Below are 24,430 nucleotides of genomic sequence, written 5' to 3'. Positions count from 1 at the left end.
TTCAGTCACAATTAAATGCTGTCCTAACAACCTAACAATGAAAAGTCAAAAATCATACATTTACCTTAGAAGTGTAACTAGGTGGTTTTTCACCAAGGGCAAAAACAGTCAATGAATTCCCTCACAGTGCCAGGGCAGGGAGGAGTAAAATTCAAAGTTCCTGGACCTTCAACAGACTCAAAGCAGTTTGCTCAAGAGAATGATCAAGAAACACCAATAGGGAGAATATTTCAAGGTCTATTCTCCAGGAAAAGAAGTTGAGCTATTGGAAGGAAAATGTGATATATGCTTTTGCAGACTTCAATCCTAAATAGGGCCACACTTCTCTGAGTAGCAGAATAATTCCACTCCATTGATGATGTTGCCTAAAGAATTTTTGTCTCATCTTCAGACTGTCTAGGTCATCTGGGGATGAGGTATTTAAGACAGAAGGAAAACTTAAAAATTGATTTGGTAAAGCTCCACTAGAATGAGGTTCATGGTGCACCACTTTATCTACTTTCATCAATCCCATCTGATTGTCTTCTAGTTGCCTTGCAAGAGTGAGGTTAAAGCACCTCTCCTTGCTCCATTTCAATCTCTGCTGCTCTATAACCCCTGTCCCTGGCACCCTCTTAGGAATTAATTCCAAGTTCTGTAAGGGTATAGTGAGAGATAATGTGAGGTATTGGGATTTAAAGGAATCCAACAAAGAAAGAAAGCATTACAGCAACAGAATTGTCCTCTCGCCACCCAAATCAAGATGTTCTTGAGAACATTAGGTTCTTTCTAGTGAAGTATAGAATGAATTTTCTTTCTTTGATAACACAATAGAATGCCACGGAGTCTCTGGTCCCTAAATAGTCATTAAGCATCTAAACATTGATCAACTCAAATTGTTAGATTGAAATTTTTTGGGGGGATGAGTGGGAAATATTTTTAATAGTTCACTCTAATATAATGGGTATGCATAACATTTGACAGAAACTTAAAATGAGTATTGATGATGAAAATATAACTACATAGTTAATTTATTTCAATTTTTCTAATTTAATAATTATTTTTGTTGAACTTGCAAAAGACAAAACAACATTTACTGAGCTCCTATTCTGTGAACATTAGTTAATTAGTAAGCAAAGATGAAACCAAAAGAAAAAAATTGAAATTTTTTGAAAAACATTGAGTCCTATTTGGTTTATACATCTCAAATATTAATGTATCCCACTTTGAGACACTGTCTAGTGCTGTGAAATATACCACATTTAGAAAAAGAATAATTTTTCACTTATAGAGATTCCACAAATGTTAAGATAGGCAATTTATCTTATAACTTAGTTTCTAAATAAATGTCAATTAGCTTAAGTTTATTCATCTAAAATATTTTCACTTCTTCATCCTGAGGACCATGGGATTTTGCAGTTGAAAGGATCGTATATGTATTTAGTTCAAGTCTCATATTACAAATGAGGAAAATGAAGAACACAGCCATTAAATGATTAACTTAAAATAATGAAGTTATTCAGTTAGGATTGAAATACAGATCCTCTACCTCAGATCCAAAGCTTTTCTCACTACATTAGTAGTTAACCTCTTAATCTGGTTTCTATGATAATTTGTACAATGTAGCCAAATAGTTCCCCAAAGACAATAGTAATAGTAGTTCCTGTGATAGTTATGTCTGAAATATGGCCTTTTCATTTAAAAACTAAAAATATGCTCTTTACTATAACTTTTCTAAAACCACAGTTACCAAGACAAGACCAGAGATTTAGAATTAAATAGGTCTAATCAAATCCAATCAAAAATGGTCCAATATAAATCCTTTACTTTACATATGAGGAAACTGAGTCATACTGAGGCAAGTTCTTTGCCTAAGTTCACACAAGCAGGTAATAAAGAATATAACTCATATTTGAATCCATTGGCTGTCACTACATACCCATCATGACAACACAGAAGCAGAATAATCTGTTTGATAATTTGCTTCTAATTTGAAATCACCTGAAGCAATATGATACATTATACACAATTCCTGGAGTCAAGAAGATAGGGATTCGAATTCTGCCTTTAACATTAACCAGTTGTGTGAATAGGGACACAACCTCTATGTACCTTAAGAAATTTCCAAAGACTTATTTACATACTTATTGGCTCCATTTTCAGTTCAATAGCTTGCACACACACCCTCACAACCCATGCAGATATGCCCCATTTCAAAAAATAAAACTATATTAATGATGTTCAACATTAAATACATTGTGTCCTTTTTATACTAGCTATTCTTTGAATATCTACACTTTAATAAGCATAACATTTGATCTAAAGGCCTAGATTGTGAAAATGATAAATAATAAACTCCAGTCTCTAGCCTGTCTAATGCTAAACTTCAGACCTTTAGTGTTAAGTAGCTCTCTGTCAGTTGCTTATTTTTCTTACCCTCAAGATAGGAGATTTTAAAATATTACATTACTTGTAGTTAGTAAATAATAGAATTCCACTGTCAAATATTTGTACAAGGTAATGGAATAGCTGTCATTTTGTTAAGAATCTAGTGAGACCAGAATATACAGAATATTTTCATTACATTGGCACCTACCCTCCCCCACCTCAGAAAAAAAAAAAAAAAAAGAGAGATAAAAAATCTCAGTTACAGCCTGTGGTCACAAAATAAAGAAATGAAATCAGTTCTAAGTGCAATCTCTAACAATGTTCAACTTTTCCACAGCATGGGTAACACTGAACAACCTTTTCTGAATAGAATGAAAATACCTAAAACCTTACTAAAGGGACATAATCCCTTTAGGGAATATTGATGTAATACCAAAAACACTTGAATTATAGACTATTTTCAAATAAATAAAACTCTGATACTTTCAAGGATATGCTGTAATTCAAATTTAGCCATCAAAATGTTGGAAAGTATGAAGTTCTTTAAGGATTTGTTTGAATGCATGAACCCTGGGGGAGGGAGGAGTCTGGCTATAGTGAAACAAAGGGCTTAAACAATTAATTCCCTAGTAAATAGGTAACCATTTCCTCGGAGACTTTGTTTTATTCAGCTAATTTGCTTACCTTAACTTTCTCCATTTCTTCCTACTCCCATCCACCCCATCCATTCGCCAAAGTACATAGTAAAACATTAACCAAATCTTTATTTAAGGATTCCACAGTTATGAATTTCAACCAATCAAAAATCATTTATTCTAAGTGCTAGGAATACAAGTACAAATAATAAAACAATCCCTATTCACAAAGTACTTGCATATTAATGCAGTTCAAATTAAAGAGGTCTTTCACAATTTTGCTCAAATTTTGTTTTCTAGGTAACAGCATAAAAATAAGATGATATAATCTTTAGAGGTTCTGAAATCTTTAAAAAAGAAGAAGAACCTAAGAAAATCTACAGCATTTCTTGAACTCTATAATTGATTCTCCCAGTATTTTAGAACATGATATAAATGTTACTTTGTAAATCTTAATTTCTGGATTTTAGTCTTATTTCTTATTAAATTTTATGTTTATTGTCAAAGAAGGCAATATTAAAGTCTACAAATCAGCAATAGGCATTTTAAAGGTTGAAAGCTAAATTAAGAATCCTCAACAGGAACCAAAATAGGTCTGTGGAAAAAAATTAATAAAACAACTTATATTAAGAGTTCTTCTACCTTTTATTTTCTTAGGCCTGTCCTATTAGTTCCTCCCCAACAAGGGGAGAGGTGGGGGGAGAGAGGAAGGGTAAGTGACTTGCTCAGGGTCACACAGCTAGGAAGTGTTAAGTGTCTGAGACCAGATTTGAACTCAGGTCCTCCTGACTTCAGAGCTGGTGCTCTATCCACTGCACCACCTAGCTGCCCCCTGTCCTATTAGTTTTAAAGAGTCTTCATTGGTATCCAACAAATTACTCTGTGGGATAGATATTTTACCTGGACAGATAAATGGATGATAGAGGAGAACATATGAAAAGGAGACTATAGTTCTTGATAGGGTCACTGAAACCCAGAATGACAGCTTCCTTCTCTATAATTATCATCATTTAAGAGTTGAATAGGAGCCATGGTCAACTGGACATTGACAAAATTCACCAAATAATATGATTTTCACTAAAAACTGAATGAGCAAAATAAAACAAAACAAACAATAAAAAATAAAAAACAATGCTGAACTGATGGAACACAGATTCTGAATAACTTGGGGGCCAGGATCTAGGCCAACTTTACCCAAAATCTTCTAGTTGAGATTCTTCATCAATAACATATACTTAATACCACGCGCAGATTCAGGGGGGAAAAAAGGCCCATTATTTCAAGCACCTATATAATATCCTCTATATGATAGGTTAGAAAAAAATCCAAAAGATAGGAGGAAATAATCTTGACCACTTCTTGAACTATTCAGTAATTCTTATTATCCAGTACTTCAGAATATGATATCCAATGTTATTCTGTAAATATTAACTTCTGGGTTTTAGTCATTTTTTCTTATTAAATTTTACAATTATTGTCAAAGAAGATACATTTATTTTAGTTTTTTATTTGTATAATATATGTATAAATAGACACATATCCTCAAATATAACAAAATTTCATTTTCTGAAATGATTTTTCATAAAAGGAAGATTTTTTTCTTTTAATTTCAGTTAAGAATATTATAGTAAGAATATATACCTGAATTTAACAAGTAAGGCATTTTGAAAGTCTACCAGAGAAGATCTGGGAAATTTAGTAAACTGCTATTTTCCTCCCTAATCTTAGGAAAGTATTGTACTTGTAATACCAAAGACATTTTATTTTTAAAAATAATTTAATTCAGTTCAATATTTATTAAATACTTATAATATACAATATATCATGCTAGACATTGATGATATAAAAACAAAAATCCATTCCAAGTCCTCAGTGAGGGCACTCTATAGAAAGCCTGAAACACACAGAGATAACTGCAAGGGAGTTTGAAGTGGAAACTGTCAGTAACTGATGGGAAAAGAGAAAACTTCATGAAGGAGATGGTACCTGAATGGCACCCTAAAGGAAGATAGAAATTCTGAAAGGCAAAAATATATGTCAGCTTTTTTTAAATGCCCAGTGGCAGAAAAGGTAGGCTAAGTATTTAAAACAGCAGTTTGGCTGAAATACAAACAATGTGAAGCACAGTAATGAAAACTAATACTGGAAAAGTAGATTTGAGCCAAATCGCATAAGATCTCAAATGCTAAGGCTAAGAGTCTGACTTTTAGCTTATAAGCAATATGGAACACTAGAGATTTTTATCAAGGTATATAATCAGATGTATTTTAGGAATATTATTTTTGCATGGATAGAAGGAAGAAGAGATTGGTGATAGGAAGATCACTTTAGGAGGTTATTGAAACGCCAGGTAAATAGTGATAATTGTGACAGAGAAATGATAAAGGAGTGGAAATGAGAGGTTACAGTGGAAAAACTAACAGAACTTTTTACGTGATTGAATTTGAGAAGGTGAGGAGGAAGTCAAAGAAAATAACTCTTTGAGTTTATAAATCTGAGTAATTGGGAGGATGTGCTCTTGAAAGTGACAGGGAAGTTGGGAAGAAGGATAGATTATTCAATGTTTGATAATTTGAGCTTGATGGGACATCCAAAGAGAAAAGACCATCAAGCAGTTGGAGGAAAAAAAGGACTGGAATTCAACATAGAAATTCACTGCTTATGGAGAATTGAGTGTTATCTATGTAGAGATCACAATTAAAACCATGAGAACAGAGGAGATAATGAAGAGAGAGAGTTTAAAAGGATACATGGAAACAGGATGGCACTTTAAAGGATCCCCATGTATAAAGGGTGGAATGTAAATGACAATGACTCAGCAAAGGAGATCAGAGACATGCTACCAAATAAGTAAGATTAAAATTAGGTTTATGTTAGGGAAGTCAATGGAGGAAAGAGATTCCAAGAAGAATGGTTTTTCAAAGACAAAGGCTACATATTGTTTAATACAGTTGTGGATTGAAAAAAATGCCATTTTTTTTTTCAGAAGAAAGGTCAGTTATAGATTGATCGAGTGTGTAAGGATGATACAGTCAAGTAAAGAATGAGAGAGACATTATCTTAGGAGATAAAAGGGAAAGAGTAGCAAAATATGGAGACCTGAAGATTATAGAAAAGGAATGATCAATGGAACAGTTTCAAGGATGAAGGCAAGAGAAATTGATGGAATTGAGAATATAGAGAGGGAAAGTACAAAACACATGTGCTGAGAATATGGGAAAATATCTCTCCAGAAATGGTAACTTTAAAGGTCAAAGAAATTTATAAAGGACATCAACCAGTATTCTATTCTAATTCTATCTAAAGATATTTAAAGATAGATAGCTAAATATCTATCATATTAAACTCCAGCTCTACCAAGATGGTCAGATAAGATGAATAACATAGAAATACAACAATCTGGAATATATTTGATCTCAGGCAACACCAAGATTACTCCAAAGTTTGGACATTCTTCTATAGAATTTTCAAGTGCATTAGAAATAACACAGTATTGAAAGTACTCTTTGTACACCTGTTTTAGTGAGTACATCAGAATGATTTATTAAACAGTATATCAATTATGTATATGCAAATGAATGTTTTACAAATAATAGGTTTGTTTTCAATTAACACATTAAAAGTACAATTTTGTAACATTATTTGCTTAGGGAAATCCTTTTTTCATGGCAAAAGAAAAATTTGACCGTGATCTAGTTCACACCAGACTTTCACAAAACCTTAACTGCATCAATATTAACAACTGACAATTATACTGTATTACAAGTTTTCTAAAGTATTTATGAAATAAAGCATTACTTTATTTCAGTCTCATAACAACACTAGTAGTCTGGTACTACAAGTATCATTACTACCATTTTACCAAGGAAGAAATTGAAGTTCAAAGACTATAACAAGCATTCGCATGATCACAGCAAATATGTATCAGAAGCTAAACTCAAACTTGTAGCTCTATTGACTACAAGTTCAACACTTTCCTTTACCCCATGATACTTCATGAGATTTACTTGTGTCAGGAATGTTTGATAAAACAAATACTTTCTTCAAATATACCATTAAGCTAGTCAACTATAAAAGTATATGTATTTGTTTATTAATTCATAGCATGATGTACTGAGTTTCTTTAAGCAAAGGATATTCAAGTTGAGGCCAGATTTAATGAGAAATACTGAAGAAGGGAGTCATATTTCCCATCCTTGGAATAACTTACAATTTCTCTTTGAAATCACTATTGTGTTTTATTACATCCACTAACTTGTGAAACTGTTGTCTTTTTCCTCCTCAAGAATGTGACTCCTCTTAGAAAAATCAGGCTTACTAACTTGTCAACTCCATTTATTCTTTTTGTTGTTATTGTTAGGCAATTGTTAAGTCACATTGGCTAATGTACAACAGATCCCTTTAAGACAGTGTTTGCCTTTCTAAATTTTTCAATGTTCTAGCTTTGTGGAAAGGCACTTTAAAAAGGAAGTACCAAAGGAAGGAAGGAACGAAGAAAGGAAGAAATGAAGGGAGAGGATGGAAGGAGGGAGAGAAGCAAGAAGGGAGAAGGAAGGGAGAAAAGGAGGAAGCAAAGGATAAAGGGAAGGAAGGAAGGAAGGAGGAAGGAAGGAAGGAAGGAAGGAAGGAAGGAAGGAAGGAAGAAAAGAAGAGGAAGGAAAGGGAAGGGAAGGGAAAGGAAAGGAAGAGAAGGAAAGGAGAGCAGGAAGGATATAGAAAAAAGATGGACAAGTCCTGAGTATCAAGAATGGTATCAAGAGAGGAGTAAAGGAGTAAGTTTGGCAGACTAGAGAAGTTCCTCGATGAAGTTTTGAGGAAGAACTCACCAATCAGAGGAGTGAGCTGCAGAAGAGTAGGTACCTTCTAGAGCAAGAATGTCACAGGAACAGAGGCATCTTCTACCTCTATAACATTTACTGGATTCTTTTCACTTTGGTTTGGGTTACTTATCTATTCTTCACCTTTTCTTATTAACTTTTATTTAAACTCCAAATACAAATAAGGATATAAAGCCAGTGTGACACAGTATAGAAAGTGGAAAGAGTTCTACCTAATAATATCTAATTAGTATTAGGGACACACATAGCTTTTTCTAAACCCTGCAGAAAAATGGTGTGATTACTTAAACAGACTCTGTTTTATGTCTGCCAGATGTAAACTATATGTTCATTTGGAACCCAGTTAGATGAAGAGTGAAAATACTGTGTTCTTGGCTCAACTCAAAGTGATGAAACAGAAATTACATATACGAATAACATATATGATGTCCGAGAACTTCAGTCAGATTTTAAGCATTATGTGCCCCAACACCAATTCCAAAAATATAAGGAAAGACCTATACAATTCTTTTTTTCCCTAACAGCATTTTTGCCGGTATGCAAATCAAAATTTTGCAGACTATTTTAATTTTTAAAAGTTCAAATTAAGTTATTCTACAGCTTGAAATGGTTAAAAGTGGACAATAAATAAAAAACTAAACTAATTTTTAAATATACAACATATCCTCATTGCCACAAGTGAATTTGAGTCAGCTTTTATTGTTTGTTGTTTCAGTCTCTTTGTGACCCCATTTGGGGTTTTCCTGGCAAAAAAAAAAAAAAAAAAAAAAAATGGAGTGGTTTGCCATCTCCTTCTCTAGCTCAGTTTACAGAAAAACTGAGGCAAACAGGTAAGGTGATTTATCTATAGTCACTTAATAAGTCACATAAGTATCTGAGGCCAGAATTGAATTCTGGAAGATGAGTCTTCCTGTCTCCAGGCCCTACATTCTACCCATAGTGAAACTTAGCTGTCCTTCAAATCAGCTACTGGTTTGCAACCCTTCATCACTGAAAATTACTTAGAAGGGAAGACACTACTATGAACTATTTGAAATATATATTCCTTCTTCCTTCACAATGAGTTTTAGATTCCAATTCAAAAGATATAATGCATTATGGAAAGTGTGACTTTTGATAATTTTGTAGCATGATGTAGCATAATGGTTAATAAGAGATGAAAAAATATGCTGGCTATGTGTATTTAATTATGATATTATAACCAAAGTTATCTCAAATATACAAACATACATGCATTTGTAGCCCTCAATAGATATGTGTTTATATATAAATATATATGTATTTAAATTTATACATATAGATAGATAGATATAGATAGATATATATACATGCATATATATAGATATAGATAAGATATAGATATAGGCAAAACCAGGGATTTTTTGCTAGTTTGAGGTTTCATTTGTGTTGAGTGCTCTCTGTGAGAAACATCCTCTCCTAGTGGAGATCACTGTCTTTGTAACTTAAAGTCTTAGAGAATATGGTATATTAAAAGGTAAAGTGACTTTCCTAGGGAAATTAGTATGTGTCAGAGATGAATAGAGGACAAGAATCTGAACTATTTATCTAGAGATGGACATAGCTTGTGTAAATCTTATTTTGTTTGACACATATATATGTATATGATATATGTATAATGAATGAGAAATGTGTAGGTAAATGTCTACATATCTATACTTTGATATAATGATTGTATTAGAAAAAATATGCTTAACAAAATACAACAGCTAAAAATCAGAATTCTGAAAACTTCAAATAAAACAAAATACTGAAATACAATTTAGTCCCAAATGTAGGAGAAAAGCCTCTATAGGCACCCCAAATAGTACTCAGTAACCAAAAATAACTAGTCTTTTTTACTCTAAATCTGATGCCTTGAGCAAATAATTATTTATTCTAGGAACAGATCAGATTATAGGCAGAGTTGGACTTGATGATCAAAAAGACAGAAGAATGCATTTTGGTAAAGTACTCATTAAGAGCGCTTAAAGTAAATCTGACAGTAACTGGGGGAAAGAAAAATATTAAATATTAAAGTAAATCTGACAATTAAAAAGGGATAAGCTTAAATCTGCATATTTGCTTTTACAGTAATTATAAACAACTGTGCCATAACTGTAACATGCAGCATTCTAATTATAAAAATAACTTACGTACCATCAATATACTATATTTTTCCAATAAAAATAATATTTGCAGTGACATAACCAAACTACTATCTACTCCCTTTTTTTCTGATATTCTATGTGGTACAGTAGAAAGATTATTGATCTGGAGTTTGAATTGGAAGGTCTGGATTCCAAAACCACTTCTACAACTTCACCTTTATGTTCTTTGGCAAGTCACACTGACTTTATGCATAAATTTCCTCAGTTTCCCTGTAAAATGGAGGATTGGACTAAAATGCCTCTACTGTTTCTTCTAGCTTTACATCTATGATCACTACAGTGGACAGAGAATGAACCTGGAGACTCCAGGTGGAAAAATAAGTTTTTTTTTTTAATTATACAAAAATGATATTATTATGTTCATATTAGAATTAAAAGTAGTACTAAAGGATTGAGGGAAGCATAAATCTCACTTTTTGAAGGTATTTAAATGCTTTTAAAACACTAGTATACAATTCATTGTGCCAGAGAAATAATGAAAATTAATATGCTTCCAAAAAGCAAACAATTTTTCTTTACTGCCAATTTTTATGCCCAGTTTATACAACTATTGTTTATATGTAAAAACTAGCTATGAGCAAAGTTTTTTTTTAATAACAGAATTACTTGTAAATGACAAAAAGATGGAAGCAGCCAAAATGCCCAGTATTTTTTTTTAAATGACCAAATAAATTTTGGTAATTCACATAAAAATATTATAATACATATAAAATCAAGAGGAATATAAAGAAATCTGAAAAATTATTTATGAAATTATACAAAAAGAAAAGAACAAAACCAGAAGAACAGAGTATATACTAATTTAAAAAAAAAACTGATTTAGAGTGAATGAATAATTTGTTTTAGCATTTTGTACATTGTAACTAATTGATTTAAATTTCAAAAGTTACTTTAATTGACTATATTGAAATTTCCTACTAAATGATACTGCTAATTCTAGGTTTTTTATTCACAATAAAGATTTTAAAGTATTTTATATCTTATAAATTAGATTAATATTGAATACTAAATGTTTTTTATATGGAAATATGATTAATTTTAAAAGAAAAAATTCTCATTGAGAAAACCAATGTTGCAAAATTATATTTCAACAATATAAAAGTAATTACATATGAAATAGGATAATAACAAACAACAAAGAAAAAAAAGTCATGTAAAAATATTTTCATCACAGGAAAACAAAATAGATATTTTACAAGCTTAAAATTCATGTCTTAATGACATTGCCAAAATACATAATTCTGACATTTATAACTCATATCATCTACTCCTGAGAAGATCTTAATGGAAAATTGAAGGTCTTAAAAAGAAATGAATCCTTTTGAAAATATGATTTACTTCAGCATTATAAAACAAGAAGCATAAAATTAACTCTACTAACATTCACAATAGCCTGACAGTTATTAATCAGCCAGTTCCTAATATTGTTCTCTAAACTTCTGGATTAAAAACTAAAAAACTAAAAACATAGAGAGGTTTTTTTTTTTTTAATAATGAAAAATATGCAAAAACTCTAGAACAGTCAAAATGAAAAATGTATCTCCTACTTAAGTATAATAAGCTGATCTGAAATGTTTACACATTCCTAAAACTTTGTTTTAGGTCTACATTTTATATTTAAAGTTTGCCTGCAACTGAATATACATAAAGTATCACAAAATGACAAATGATGATTTCCTGATGGTTACATTAAGCTGCTGCTGAACAGGGTAAACATGTCAGTTCAATTTGTTTACATGCCCACTGAGCGGGTGAAGCTTTCAAAATACTTGTTTTAATGGCAAGGTAGAATTGCAATAACAAATGAATTCAATGATTGTCTATATAGCTAAAAGCTTTCAGTAGTACCAATCTGCTGCTTTCATTTCTAAGACAAAAACAATTTCCACTTAACTTCAATTTCTCTTTTGAAAAAAGAAGGAAGTTGTGCTAGCGAAATTACTCTAAAAAACAATAGTTCATTCTAGGTTATATTTCTAATCATGTTTTTGGGTTTAATTCTAATTATGCTAGAGAAACTATTATTTCATTTCCTTCAGTGTTTCACTGATAAGACATTTTTTAAATATTCTGTCTCTGGTAACTGCATATTTATTAAACAAAAATGCAATTGATTAAGGTTTTTCAGTTACTTGAATCTTTATTTTTAAAAAAGGAACAAATCAATTACTACAGTCCCTAGCAATATTTTATGAGAGTTTGCCTCTCACATCTGGCTTTATCTGATTTATTTCATAAAAGTCAGTTCCCTTAATTTCTTACTTTTTCAAGTATTATGGACAACATTTTGAACATCATAACAATTCAACAGGAATTCCTTTTCAATAACTAATCAAGACATGTGCCAAAACCCATGAATATTTGTTGGTTTGTCTCTTTAATCAGTTTGCTCAGATGCCTTCCAGTTTCAAAAATAAAATTGCTATAGATAAGTATTTCTGATTTTATGTATAAAAGGCTACATGCAAATCGATAGGCAAGAATTTTCTAAAAGTAGTATCAGTTTATTTAGAATAGGGCATTTGATTTATCTTGAATACAAAGAATGCCTTCTTTTAAAGAAATTAATAAAATATTGATGCAAAAATTCACGTGGTACCTTTTTGAGAACCACAAAGGGAACTTCCAAAATTTTACCAATCATGAGTTTATATTTTATATAATTCTAATTTATAAATATAATTCTAACTTATAAAATTGGAAGCCATCAAATTAAGCCCTTCACTTTATAAATGAAGAAATTGAAACCTAAATAGATAGCTTTCCCATAGTTGCAAAACTAGTTAGTGATAGAACCAAACCTCAATGCCCACTGACTTCTTTCCACTCCAGAGTTATGTCAACATCTCACTAATGTATTTGAATATTTAGGTGTTTATTTAAAACAATATGAAGAGTAATATGACTTCAAAACCATATCTTGAGGCCCTGCTGAATTCTTTGTTCTCAGGCCTCATAGGATCTCTTTGGGTGGTAACATGACCTCTGAGAATAAAACAAAAGAAAACAAAACTTGCTACTATAATACAGAGCTTAGAGAAATTGCTCATATTTCTACAACTCCTCAAATGAACACAAGACTGTAAATATACTAATTTTAACCATACCTCTCAGGAAAAGAATGTGTTCTTTCCCACAGCATATTTGGCAAACACTGCATAGAATTACATTGCTATTACAGGTCTCTAGGCATTTTTCTTGTGACACAGATTAAAAAACAACTCAACACATTACTATTTAATCTTTTTAAGGTAAAATGAAGGAAGATGTAAGAACCATACCCATGCAAGAAGCAACAAATTTCTTTTGACTGTTCCACAGTATCCTAACATCCCCACAATGATAAGGAAACAGCAAACAGCAATCATGATGGGATGAACTACAGGAAAGTAAGTTAAGATGACAGCCTCCTCTACCCTGAAAAGAAATAAAAAACTGGGATAAATTACAAAAAAAAAAAAAAAAAAAGACAAAGTTGTATATCACAAGGAAAAAAATCATGATATTTTCACTCATAAGTTTAAATCACTATGTGTAAATATAATGCTGTTTTCAGATTATTATGAACACATTCTTGGGCAAAACTCTCTTAGGAAGGCAAATTAAAACAACTCTAACATACCACTTCACACCCCTTAGATTGGCTAAGATGACAGGAAAGGATAATGATAAATGTTGGAGGGGATATGGGAAATCTGGGACACTAATGCATTGTTGATGGAGTTGTGAACTGATCCAACTATTCTGGAATGCAATTTGAACTATGCCCAAAGGGTTATAAAAGTGTTCATACTCTTTGATCCAGCAGTGTTACTGCTGAGTTTATATTCCAAGGAAATCATAAAGGAGGGAAAAGGACCCACATGTACAAAAATGTTTATAGCAGCTCTTTTTGTGGTAGCATAAAACTAGAAATGAGTAGGAAAGTAATGGAATATTACTATAAAAATGATGAACAAGTTGATTGTAGAAAGGCCTGGAAAGATTTATGTGAACTAATGCTAAGGAAAATAAGTAGAACCAGGAATACATTGTACACAGTAACAGTAACAGTATGTGATGATCAACTATGAAAGACATGTTTCTTCTCAGCTGTTCAATGATCCAAGGAAATTCCAATAAATTTTGGATGGAAAACACCACCTGCATCCAGAGAGAAAACTAGGGAAACTAAACATAAATCAACACATGCTATGTTCACTTTTTTCTTTTTCTTCAGTTTTTGTGTTTCTCTCATAGTTTTTTTTTTTTCCTTTTGTTCTGATTTTTTTCTTCCAACATGATTCATAAAGAAATGTGTATGCATGTATGTGTGTATATATATGCACATGGGGAAAAAAAGAAAACAATAAAATAAAAAGAGCAAAGTAAAACAAAAAAGTCTCTCTTAACTAATAGACTGGAAAACAGATTAGAGGAAAACCTTCAAGACTTCCTAGAAGAGATTGGGAATTGTGATGGAAATGAACTAAAAGAAGACTGGATCAGTGAAATATACTCTCCCCTGCTTATTAAGCTTATCCCACCCTCTCTTCTATCCTCACCAATGAATCTAAGGTTTCCAAGAAATTATAAATTAATCTACTTCACAAAATGGGCATGGATTTCAACAATCCTATATCAACAAAAAAAGTGGTCAGGAAATGGTACAAGAGGAAGGTAATTTTGATTTAGATCAAGAATATCAGGAAGAACAGTAGCAGTAAATCTTTATATTGCCCAGAAAAAAAATAAACAAAAAATATGTAGTCCCTGATATATAAGCTGATATTACTGATCCAGCATCAACAAGATATGTCTGATTGATCCATATATATATAATCATCTGGTCTTCTCTGTGACAAACTGGTTTGTAAAATGGCCCAGTGATGACAAGGGAGGGCACACATATAGATAAAGCCCATGAAAGAGATAATGTGCCATACAAGTTCCAAATGAAAGAGAAAGAAGGAAAAATCCTTCATGTGTGATCTAAATGAGCAATAGTGTGTTGTACCTAAGATTATTAAGATGATTATTTGAAAAATAGCATAGCCAACAATATTAAAATATATTACTGCATAATTATAAATCCTACCTTGTTTCTGCAGTTAAAGTCAGAACATTATTCAGATAATCCCTCATCCAGGCAGAAACTGCCAACACGCTGATGGACATCAACTGGGGAAAAACATATTTGTTATTGAGTATTTAATATAATGATACTGCTGGAACAATTATTAAATACATGATTTAATCAGAATGTTTGTGTCATTATCCATAATGACCACTTATTACTTACTGAAGCACAATATTACTATTATAAATATGAACATGATCATAGAATTTTTTTGCTATAAGAAAAATATTTACTAACCATTATGGCTGGAAAGAAATTATGCCCAACTGTTTAAAAATCAAACAAAGTCCAAAAAAAAGGTTCCTTAAGGAACCTTAAGTGAAAGTGCTTCAGATGGGGGGTTGGGGATTGAAGTGACTCCCAAGTCTTCTCATCATCAAAACTCCCTGGGCACTATTGCCATGGGGAGTAGCTGAATTTCCAATGGGAGTCTTCCTGGGATGAACTACAAATCAAATCTAGAGAGGAGGCCAACTATACCCCCCAAAACACCAGTCGTCATGATAGTCCTCCAGGCTCCTCTTCCATCACCAGCTAGAATGGCAATCAGACATCATCTAGTTCACTGCTTCCCAATTATTTCAAGTATTCCTTTTTACTTCAAAAAGCTTAAGGGATCCTCACATGATAGACTGAACATATGGCTCAGGCACTGACTGCTACATGGAAATACTTTTATTCTTTATTGACTGGCTGATGGATGATAGCTTTTTTTTTTATCACAATAGCAATTTCAACCCTTTTTTAGTACCAATTCCAACCTCAGAAAATAACATTCATTTACTTTACTATAAAAATCAAAACCATCAGTCATTAGTTCACTCAAGTCTCCTACTCCACATAATAACTCCTCTGCACATTTTCAACCCTCCCCCCCTTTTTCCACTGATTTAGTCTCTACGGGAAAAAGATCCCTTTCTCCTTGCTAAGACTAACCCCTCAGCTGGTAACATAACCTTCAATGTATTCCTTTCTGTATCCTCTGGAAGCTTCCTCATCAGTCTCTCACTTCTTTTATCCCATTAATCTCCTCAGCATCATGAGCTGGAAAACTAGGAAATGCCTCCTGAAAAAATAAGTGATCTATCCTCTGCTAAAAGACTTCTAATGAGGTAGAATTCAATGTTTCCTGAGGCTGTCCACTCATCTTTGGGTTAGCTTCTCTACTTGCTCTTTTCTTCCCGCCTATAGCTTGTAGCATGTTCATGTCTCTCCCATTCCTAAAATAAAACAACAATAATAAAAATCTTCCATTTGACTTTCCTTTAATTATCATCCTATACTCATTCTTTATATTTTGGGGTAGCTAATAAAGATTTAAATCACATCTAATGTGAATATAAATACAAATATTCTTTTTTATAAAGATTCTTTATAATATCTCTTCCACCATTTTCCAGGATCCCAATATCCAAAGATTCAGAAACACTTATCTATTTCAATCATTTCATTTTATCAATGAAGAAAATTAGAATTAGAAAGGATAATTAACTTGTTCAAAGTCACATTGCTAGTAAGGGTAGTTAGAACTATAAAGGAGTTAACTCATTTCATAGTGATTTTTTCTCTATGTGACACAGAATCAGAAGTAAAAGTATAAAGAAGCCTAAGAGGCCATCTGGTTCAGTCAGGTATAAAAGGCCTGTTTCATTCAGTCACTAAACATTTATTAAGTGCCAGGAACTATGTTAAACACTGGGAAGAAAGAAAAAACAAAAAACAAAACAAACAAAACAATCTTGCCTTCACAAAGCTTATTTTCTAATGAGGAATCAACATATAAACAATTAGGTATTTACAGTAGATTAGTAAATGAAAATGTTCTAAAAGGGAGGGCATCATGACTTGGAGAGCCTAGGAAAGTCCTCCTGAAGAAGTAAGTGATCATTTATAGTCTACCTAAAGACTTCTAATGAGCATGATTTAACTGTTCCCTGAACCTGTCCATTCCATTCTGGGATAGCAATAAGGGGAATTTTTTTTCTTATATTAAATCTCCAATCCTTTCACTCTTCAGTTCTCTCCTAGGCCATTTCCACTGAATTAAAGCTCGTCTCCTCTTTTTCCCTTGTTGACTCCTTGGTGACCCAATTCAATGTTACACCATTCACTCAAATTTTAGATGCTTTATTATATTACTAATCACACCACACCAAGCCTTACTCTCACCATTTGCCATCTATATTACAGAACTTCAACTGGGTCTTCATTGCCGCTCTACATTTTCACTCTCCTATCTCATCAATTTATAATACCTTCCTCTCAGTAGTTCTTCCAAATCTTTTCATCCCTACTCAAATTCCCCATGGTCCCCCTACTCACTCTTTTAACTGAAAACCTCACCTCATATTTTACAGAAGAAAATGCCATGAACTCTCTCTTCTCTTCTCTTTCTCATCTCCAATCATTCAGGTACCTTTGCCACTTTCTTCCCCTCTCACATAATGAGTCTTCATCTCACATAAAGTCCTTATCAAGCCTAATCCTTCTGCTTTTTCACGTTCCTATTCCATCCAGTCTCTTCCACTAGATTGCCCTCTTTGTCTTTCCCATTCTTTCATATATTTTCAATCTTCCCTGTCTCTCTCATTCTGTTTTCCTTATAAACATGCCCATGCTTTCCCCATCCTGAAAAAAAAAAAAAAAAAAACTCTGTTATTAACCTCTCTCCCTTCTGACCTTTGTGGCTAAAAACCTTATAAAAGATGTCTTCGAATTCCTGCTCCCCCCCCCCATTTTCTCCCCTCTCATTCTCTTCTTAATCCCTTACAATTTGGCTTCTAATTATATTATCCCATCAAAACTGCTTTCTCCAAAGTGACCAATGATCTCCATATTGCCAATTCTCTCTTATCTTAAGATTGAGGACATCATTGTTTCCTAGTTCTCTTCCTACCTATATGACTATTCCTACTCTGTCTCCTTTGCTGAATCCTCTTCCAGATCAAACTCTCTAACCATGGGTGATTCTCAGGGTTCTGTTCTGGACCTCTTTTTCTTCTCCCTCTGTACTATTTCATTTAATAATCTCATGGGCTCCCAAGGATTTAATTAGCAATATGCTGATGAGTTTCAAATCTACCTATTCTGACCTCATCTCTCATCTCCAGTTGCTTTCAAGACATCTCAAACTGGATGATCAGTAGACATGTTCAACTCAATATATTCAAAACTGAACTCATTAACTTTCCCCTTATATCTTTTTGTGTTGTTGTAAAGGACATTATTCCCAAGTTCCGTAGGCATGCCAACCTAAGAGTCATCCTGAAATCTCTCTTCTTTCACTCCTGATATCCAATCTTTTGCCAAAGTCAAAGATTTTGCAATTTTTTTCAAATACACCTCTTCTCCTGATACTGACACCACTCTACTATAGATCCTTATTATCTTATGCCTGGCTTACTGCAATATTCTGCTGGTAGGTATACCTACCTTAAGTCTTTCCTCACTCCAATCCATCTTCCATTCAGTCACCAAAGATTATGTCCATATATCATACCATTCAATAAACTCTGCTGGCTCTTAACTGCCTCCAGGATCAAATAAAAAACTCTTGGTTTGGCATTTAAAGTCCTTCAGAATTACCTTTCCAGTCTTCTTCAATCAAGGAATACTTGTTTCAGGAACAAGACATATCATTTCTAAGTTCTGGGCATTTCTCTAGCTGATTCCAATGCATGGAATGCTCTCCTTTGTTTACTCTAACTACAGAACCCCCAGACTTCCTTTTAAGTCCCAAATAAAATCCTGTCTTCTACAGGAAGCCTTTCTCATTCCCTCTTAATTCCAATGCCTTCCTTCTGTTAATTTTTCTCTATTTATCCTGTATGTAACTTTCTTTTTATATTGCTCATTATTTTGCATATTATCTTCTCTATCAGCTTATGAAAAGTCTCTTTTTAAATACATGCAAAGAGAGTTTTCAATATTCACCTTTGCAAAACCTTGTGTTCCAAATTTTTCTCCCTCCCCAAGATAGCAAGCAATCTGACATAGGTAAAGGTGTGATTTTTCTAAACATTTCCATATTTATTATGCTGTGCAAGAAAAATCAGATCAAAAGGGGGAAAAATGATGAAAAGGGGGAAAAAAGCAGACAACTAAAAATAAAAGTGAAAGTACTATGCTTTGATGCTGCATATGATACTTTCTATCATAAATCTATTGAATTGCCTTGAAAGAGCCAAGTCCATCAGAGTTATCATCACATAATTTTGTTGTTACTATGTATAATGTTCTCTTGGTTCTGCTTATTTAATTCAGCATCAGTTCATGTAAGTTTTTCCTGGCTTTTCTGAAATCAGCCTATTCAACACTTTTTATAGAAAGTAATATCCCATTACATTCATATGCAACTTATTCAACCATTCCCCCAACTGATGGTTATCCACTTAAACTTCCAGTTCCTTGTCTCTATAAAGAGAGCTGCTACAAATATTTTTGCATATATAGGTTCTTTTCCCTCTTTTTATGATCTCTTTGGGATACAGACTCAGTAGAGACACTGCTGGAACAAAGGGTAGGGAAGGGAAGTCTTTTGCCTTCCCTTGAATCCACAGTGCTTAGCCCAGTGCTAACTACTTTTTAAATACTTAATAAATATTTACTGAGCGATGTCTAAATTTGCCTCTGCAACATTCATCCACTTCTCCTAGTTCAACCCTCCAAGGGTTATACTTTCTTCATTAATTCCAAGCCACATACTATATGTTTTATTAATTTTTCAATTATATTTAAAATTTTACTGTACAAAATGAAAGCATATTTAAAAACATTACGTTCAATGTTATAGCCAGTACTATATCCTTCTACTTAGAATGAAAGTAACAGCAGGAAATAGATATGATACAATAAAATTTAGTTATCAATAACACTCAAAAAGGAAAACATTTTGAAAAGGAGATTCCAGGATAGACTAAGACCTTTTGTATGCCAATATTTTTAAAATATCTTACAGAAATCATTATAAAATGTTGAATATATTTCTCTTTTTTCTCAATGTAATGAATGTAAAGTACAATGAATGACCCCAGAAGTTCAAAAGCTATGGAAGGGGATGTTATAGGGGAAAAGGAATAAATATTTATTAAGCACTTACAATGTACCAAGCATTGTGCTAAATATTTTGCAAATATTATCTCATTGGATGCCCAAAATAACCATAGGAAAAAGATAATATTATTAGTCCTGTTTTATAGCTGTGAAAACTGAGGCAGAAATAGGTTAAATGACTTGTCCAGGTTCACACAATAAATGTCTGAGGCTGGATTTGAATTCAAGTTTTATTGAGTGCAGATCAGTTTTCTATACATTGTGTCACCTAGCTGGCTATGCCAGAAGAATAGAAGTTCTGATAGATCCTAAGAAGGTGATTTGAATTTTAGCATTGGTTTTGCAATGGACTTTGTCTCTTGCCCCAAAATCAGTCTACTATGAATATGGAAAGGCTTATTATTAGAATTCTGACCTCTATGTAATAGTTTGTTTTTTTGGTTTGCTTGTTTTGGTCACAACAACTCAATGAAACAACTATTAAACCATAGAAGGATTTCATATATAGGAGCAGAAGTACCCACATTCATGAAGTCACAAATTATTTTAAGTACTGACAATGAAAATTCAGTCATCTTCATGAATGATAGTGTCTGTGATATATTCTAACATATTTTTGATAGCAGGTGGACACAGTGTGGCACACATGCTAAATGAGTACACCCAGACAGTTGTCCTGGAAATTGCTTTCAGGAAATGAAGAACAATAGATAAAGACATTAAATTGAAGGAACTGAGCTAGATAACTAACATTTTTTAAATTCTTTTCATTTTTAAAGTTCTTTCTCCAACAACAAATCTGTGAGGTACATAGCAAAAGTAGCAATTACACATTATACAGATGAGAAAACTCCAGCTCAAAGAGGTATGATGACTTGACTACTTAGACAATCAATAAGTGTTGAAGGTAGGATTTGAACTCCTGAAGTACTTTTGACCACATCATGCTGCTTCACACATACATTACTTTAAAGATCTATTTTTATTCTTAAATGGTAGGATTACATGTAATATGAGTCTATAATTCTGACATTAGCCTTATTTTTGGTAATTTGACTTTCTGTCATATAGTTGGAATAAAGCTAAAGCAGGTGAATGATGTCCTGAGGAGCATAACATGGTTCCTCTTCTGAAAAAATTAACAGGTGAATCAAAGGGTACAGTATCTTTGTCCCATTCTCTTTGTTTTCTGCTGAAACAGAATGATGGAAGTAGATATTCAATTATCTCTTACATGTATTATTTTTTAGCGATGAAAAAGGAAAAAGGAATAACTTCTCATATTAAGAATATGTTTAAGAATAAGTTTATATGAAAAAAGGCAATGTGTCATAGTTGATGAAAGAGACTTACATCTGCCCTCAGACAATATGTGAACTATATGACCCTAGACCAGTCCTTCAACACCTTTATGATTCAACTTTCTCACAAATAAGGGGATTGAAATTCATGAACACTAAGTTTTTTTTTCCATATCTACATAAAGTGATACAGAATGAAGTAAATAGAATCAGAAGAAAAATACACATAATGATTACAACAAATAAATGAAATCTCCACAAACAGGTAAGTGTATCTGATTAATGGTAATGAGCTATCTTGAATACAGATGATGAAAACCCTTCTCTGAATTCTTTTATTGTTCAGTCTTTTCACTCATGTCTAACTCTTAGTGGAGTTATTTTATTTTGTTTTGTTTTGTTTTTGTTTTGCAATAATACTCCAGCTTATTTTACAGATGAGGCAAATAGGTTAAGTGATCTGCCCAGAATCACACAGCAAGTAAGTATAACTACACATGCTTTAAACTATTATATCCTCTAAGAAGCTTTTTCTGTTTCATCTCCTTCAGGTTTTTAAGAGAATTTTATCTCCCTAAAATCAGTTGTCACAGGAATATATATTATACTAACTGACCATGAGTGTATGCACAATAAACATTTTTAAAATGTCTGTTGAATTGAATGATAATAACGTATGACTTCTCTAGGCACAATAAGCTTTTAAAAAATCACAACTTTAAGGTTATAACAACACCATAAAAGTTATAATATAATATCTTTTAATCTCAGCAGTTTCCACAAAGTCAGAGACAAAACTCTCCATTTTGCAAATGAGAAAAATAAGGCATAGAAAGACTGTGTTTGGGTGACAAAGATAATTTAAACATCAATCATCATCTCTAGGCATATGATTCCAGGCTCTATTTATCCTATATCATCAAATGCCAATTAGTCATTTCATATTATATATTCTGTAGGCAATTCAAATTCAGCATGTTAAAAAAATTATCCATTTTCTTCCAAATGTGGTTAGTATTATCAATTTTAACTCTACAACATCTCTTTTATCTTTCCCTTTCCTTTTACTTGCATAGCCTCTACCCTGATTCAAGATCTCATCATCTGTCACCTGGACTGCAAAAGTCTCTTAACTGGTTTGCCTGTCTCAGGTATGCTCGCACTGGAATCCATATAGTTAATGAATTACATTCTAAAGCACAGGTATGACTGTGTCATTTTGCAGCCCAATAAACTACACTGGCTCCTGCAGGTTTAAATATAAAACTACTGCTTAGTACTTAAAGCCCTTCATAATCTGGCCCCCTTCACACAATCTATGGTCCAGCTAGGGTAGCCCTCTTGTCAACTTGGTCCTCAAACAAGATACTTTGTATCTCCATACTTTTCCCTCCCTCCCATACCTCTGCCTTTCTGAACTTCAATACCATGCCCTGTATCTTCATCCTCCATTCCCTTCTCTGCTTCTTTTTATTGCGTTATATTCCCCAATTAGGCTATAAGCTCCATAAGCTCTATTAAGGGTCAAAACTGTCTTCCTTTTTTCCTTCTAGTTTATCCTGAGGAAAGCACAGTACAGGACAAATAGTAAATACTTAATAAATATTTATTGCCTTGCCCTTTGCCTGGCTCCATGGCTTTTCAAAGAGGCCTGTTCCCTGTGCCTGGAATATGTTCCCTCTTCAACTACACCTGATAGAATTTGTAGTTTCCTTGAAAACTTGGCTCAGATCTCAAATTCTACACAAAGTCTTTCTTGATACCACTCTCTGCTATTAATGACTTCTATCATCATATCCTCCACCCCTACCAAAACTTGTACTATTGAAATTGTATACTTGTGTGAACAATACTTAAAACAAAATGAAACACATTTATTGATCGAAAACAAATGTTACAACTTGTTATATCTTTTAAAAACTTTAAAAATGCAATATCTTCTTTACCTATATTCTCTTATTTTATATGATTCAAACTTGCATTCATAAGATTTTGTCAAAAATTCTTTAGTTCATCTTGAAACTATATTTTTATCACACTGTATATTAGGGATCTCTTTGACAAACAGTCCACTACTTCTCCTAACCCCAATCTAGACTTGATTATCTTCTATAGGTTTTTCCTTTTTCATCCAGACTAATTCCCAAGTCACTGAAGTATGTTTATATATTTCATGGATAAATTTCTTAAAGTTTCATGATATAACATGAAGCAAGGTCATATTGGAAATTTCTCTAATTGCAGTAAAATTTTGCTTCTTATTATGTAGATATTTATTATCTACATTCTTTATTCATTCCATAGGGACAAGATTTCTATGTCTAATGTTTTTTCAATCTGATGAGGATACTTAGATTTTAATTTTGCAGTCTTACTTAAGCTTCTTTTGAGAATGATTTTTGGTATAGCATTTATTAATATGATAATAATAGCTAGGCTTTACATGACACTTCCATGTCTGAAAAGTATTTTTACATGTATCCTCCTTTGATCTTCACAAAAACCCTTTTAGCTGATTCCATTATTTATCTCCATTTTATATCTGAGAAAACAAGGTTGAAAGTGGTTCAGTTGCCCAGTATCACATTTATGAATGAAGCCAGTTTCATCAATAACAATTACTTTTTTCAATTCTTCAGCACTCCAGTCTTTGCATTATTTTGTCTATAAAAAGCATTTTTTTTCATAGCAATGGCTAACAGCTGATTGTTTCATAGGTCTCCTCACTATTTTTCTGACTTCAAAAAATCTATACTGCATTTGTAGGAAATTTAAATAATCACCAGCCAGGACCCTTTTAAGTTCTCTGCTTGTGTACTAAGGACTAATTAGATTATTTTGCAATTGGTTTGGGTTTTTGTTGGCTTTTGCTTTCTGCCACAGTTTCATTTTGTGCTTCAGTGTGATTGTTCTTATTTCTTTGTGGACTTGAATGATCTGATCCTTAAAA

At 32.7% G+C, this 24,430-nt stretch overlaps 1 protein-coding gene across 1 annotated transcript in view; it reads right to left on the bottom strand.

Annotated features, from left to right (window-relative positions):
* TSPAN12 (tetraspanin 12) overlaps positions 1-24,430 on the bottom strand; it is a 93,082-nt gene that overhangs the window by 56,765 nt on the left and 11,887 nt on the right. Inside the window, exons 3-4 of the mRNA XM_052000791.1 lie at positions 15,086-15,168; positions 13,290-13,425 (exon numbers count right to left, since the gene is read on the bottom strand). Of these exons, the coding sequence (XP_051856751.1) occupies positions 13,290-13,425; positions 15,086-15,168 (219 nt within the window). The remainder of the gene's footprint in view (positions 1-13,289; positions 13,426-15,085; positions 15,169-24,430) is intronic.

The sequence above is a fragment of the Antechinus flavipes genome, chromosome 5 (assembly GCF_016432865.1).
Source record: "Antechinus flavipes isolate AdamAnt ecotype Samford, QLD, Australia chromosome 5, AdamAnt_v2, whole genome shotgun sequence".
Classification (NCBI taxonomy): domain Eukaryota; kingdom Metazoa; phylum Chordata; class Mammalia; order Dasyuromorphia; family Dasyuridae; genus Antechinus; species Antechinus flavipes.
This window is presented reverse-complemented; position numbering and strand designations above follow the sequence as displayed.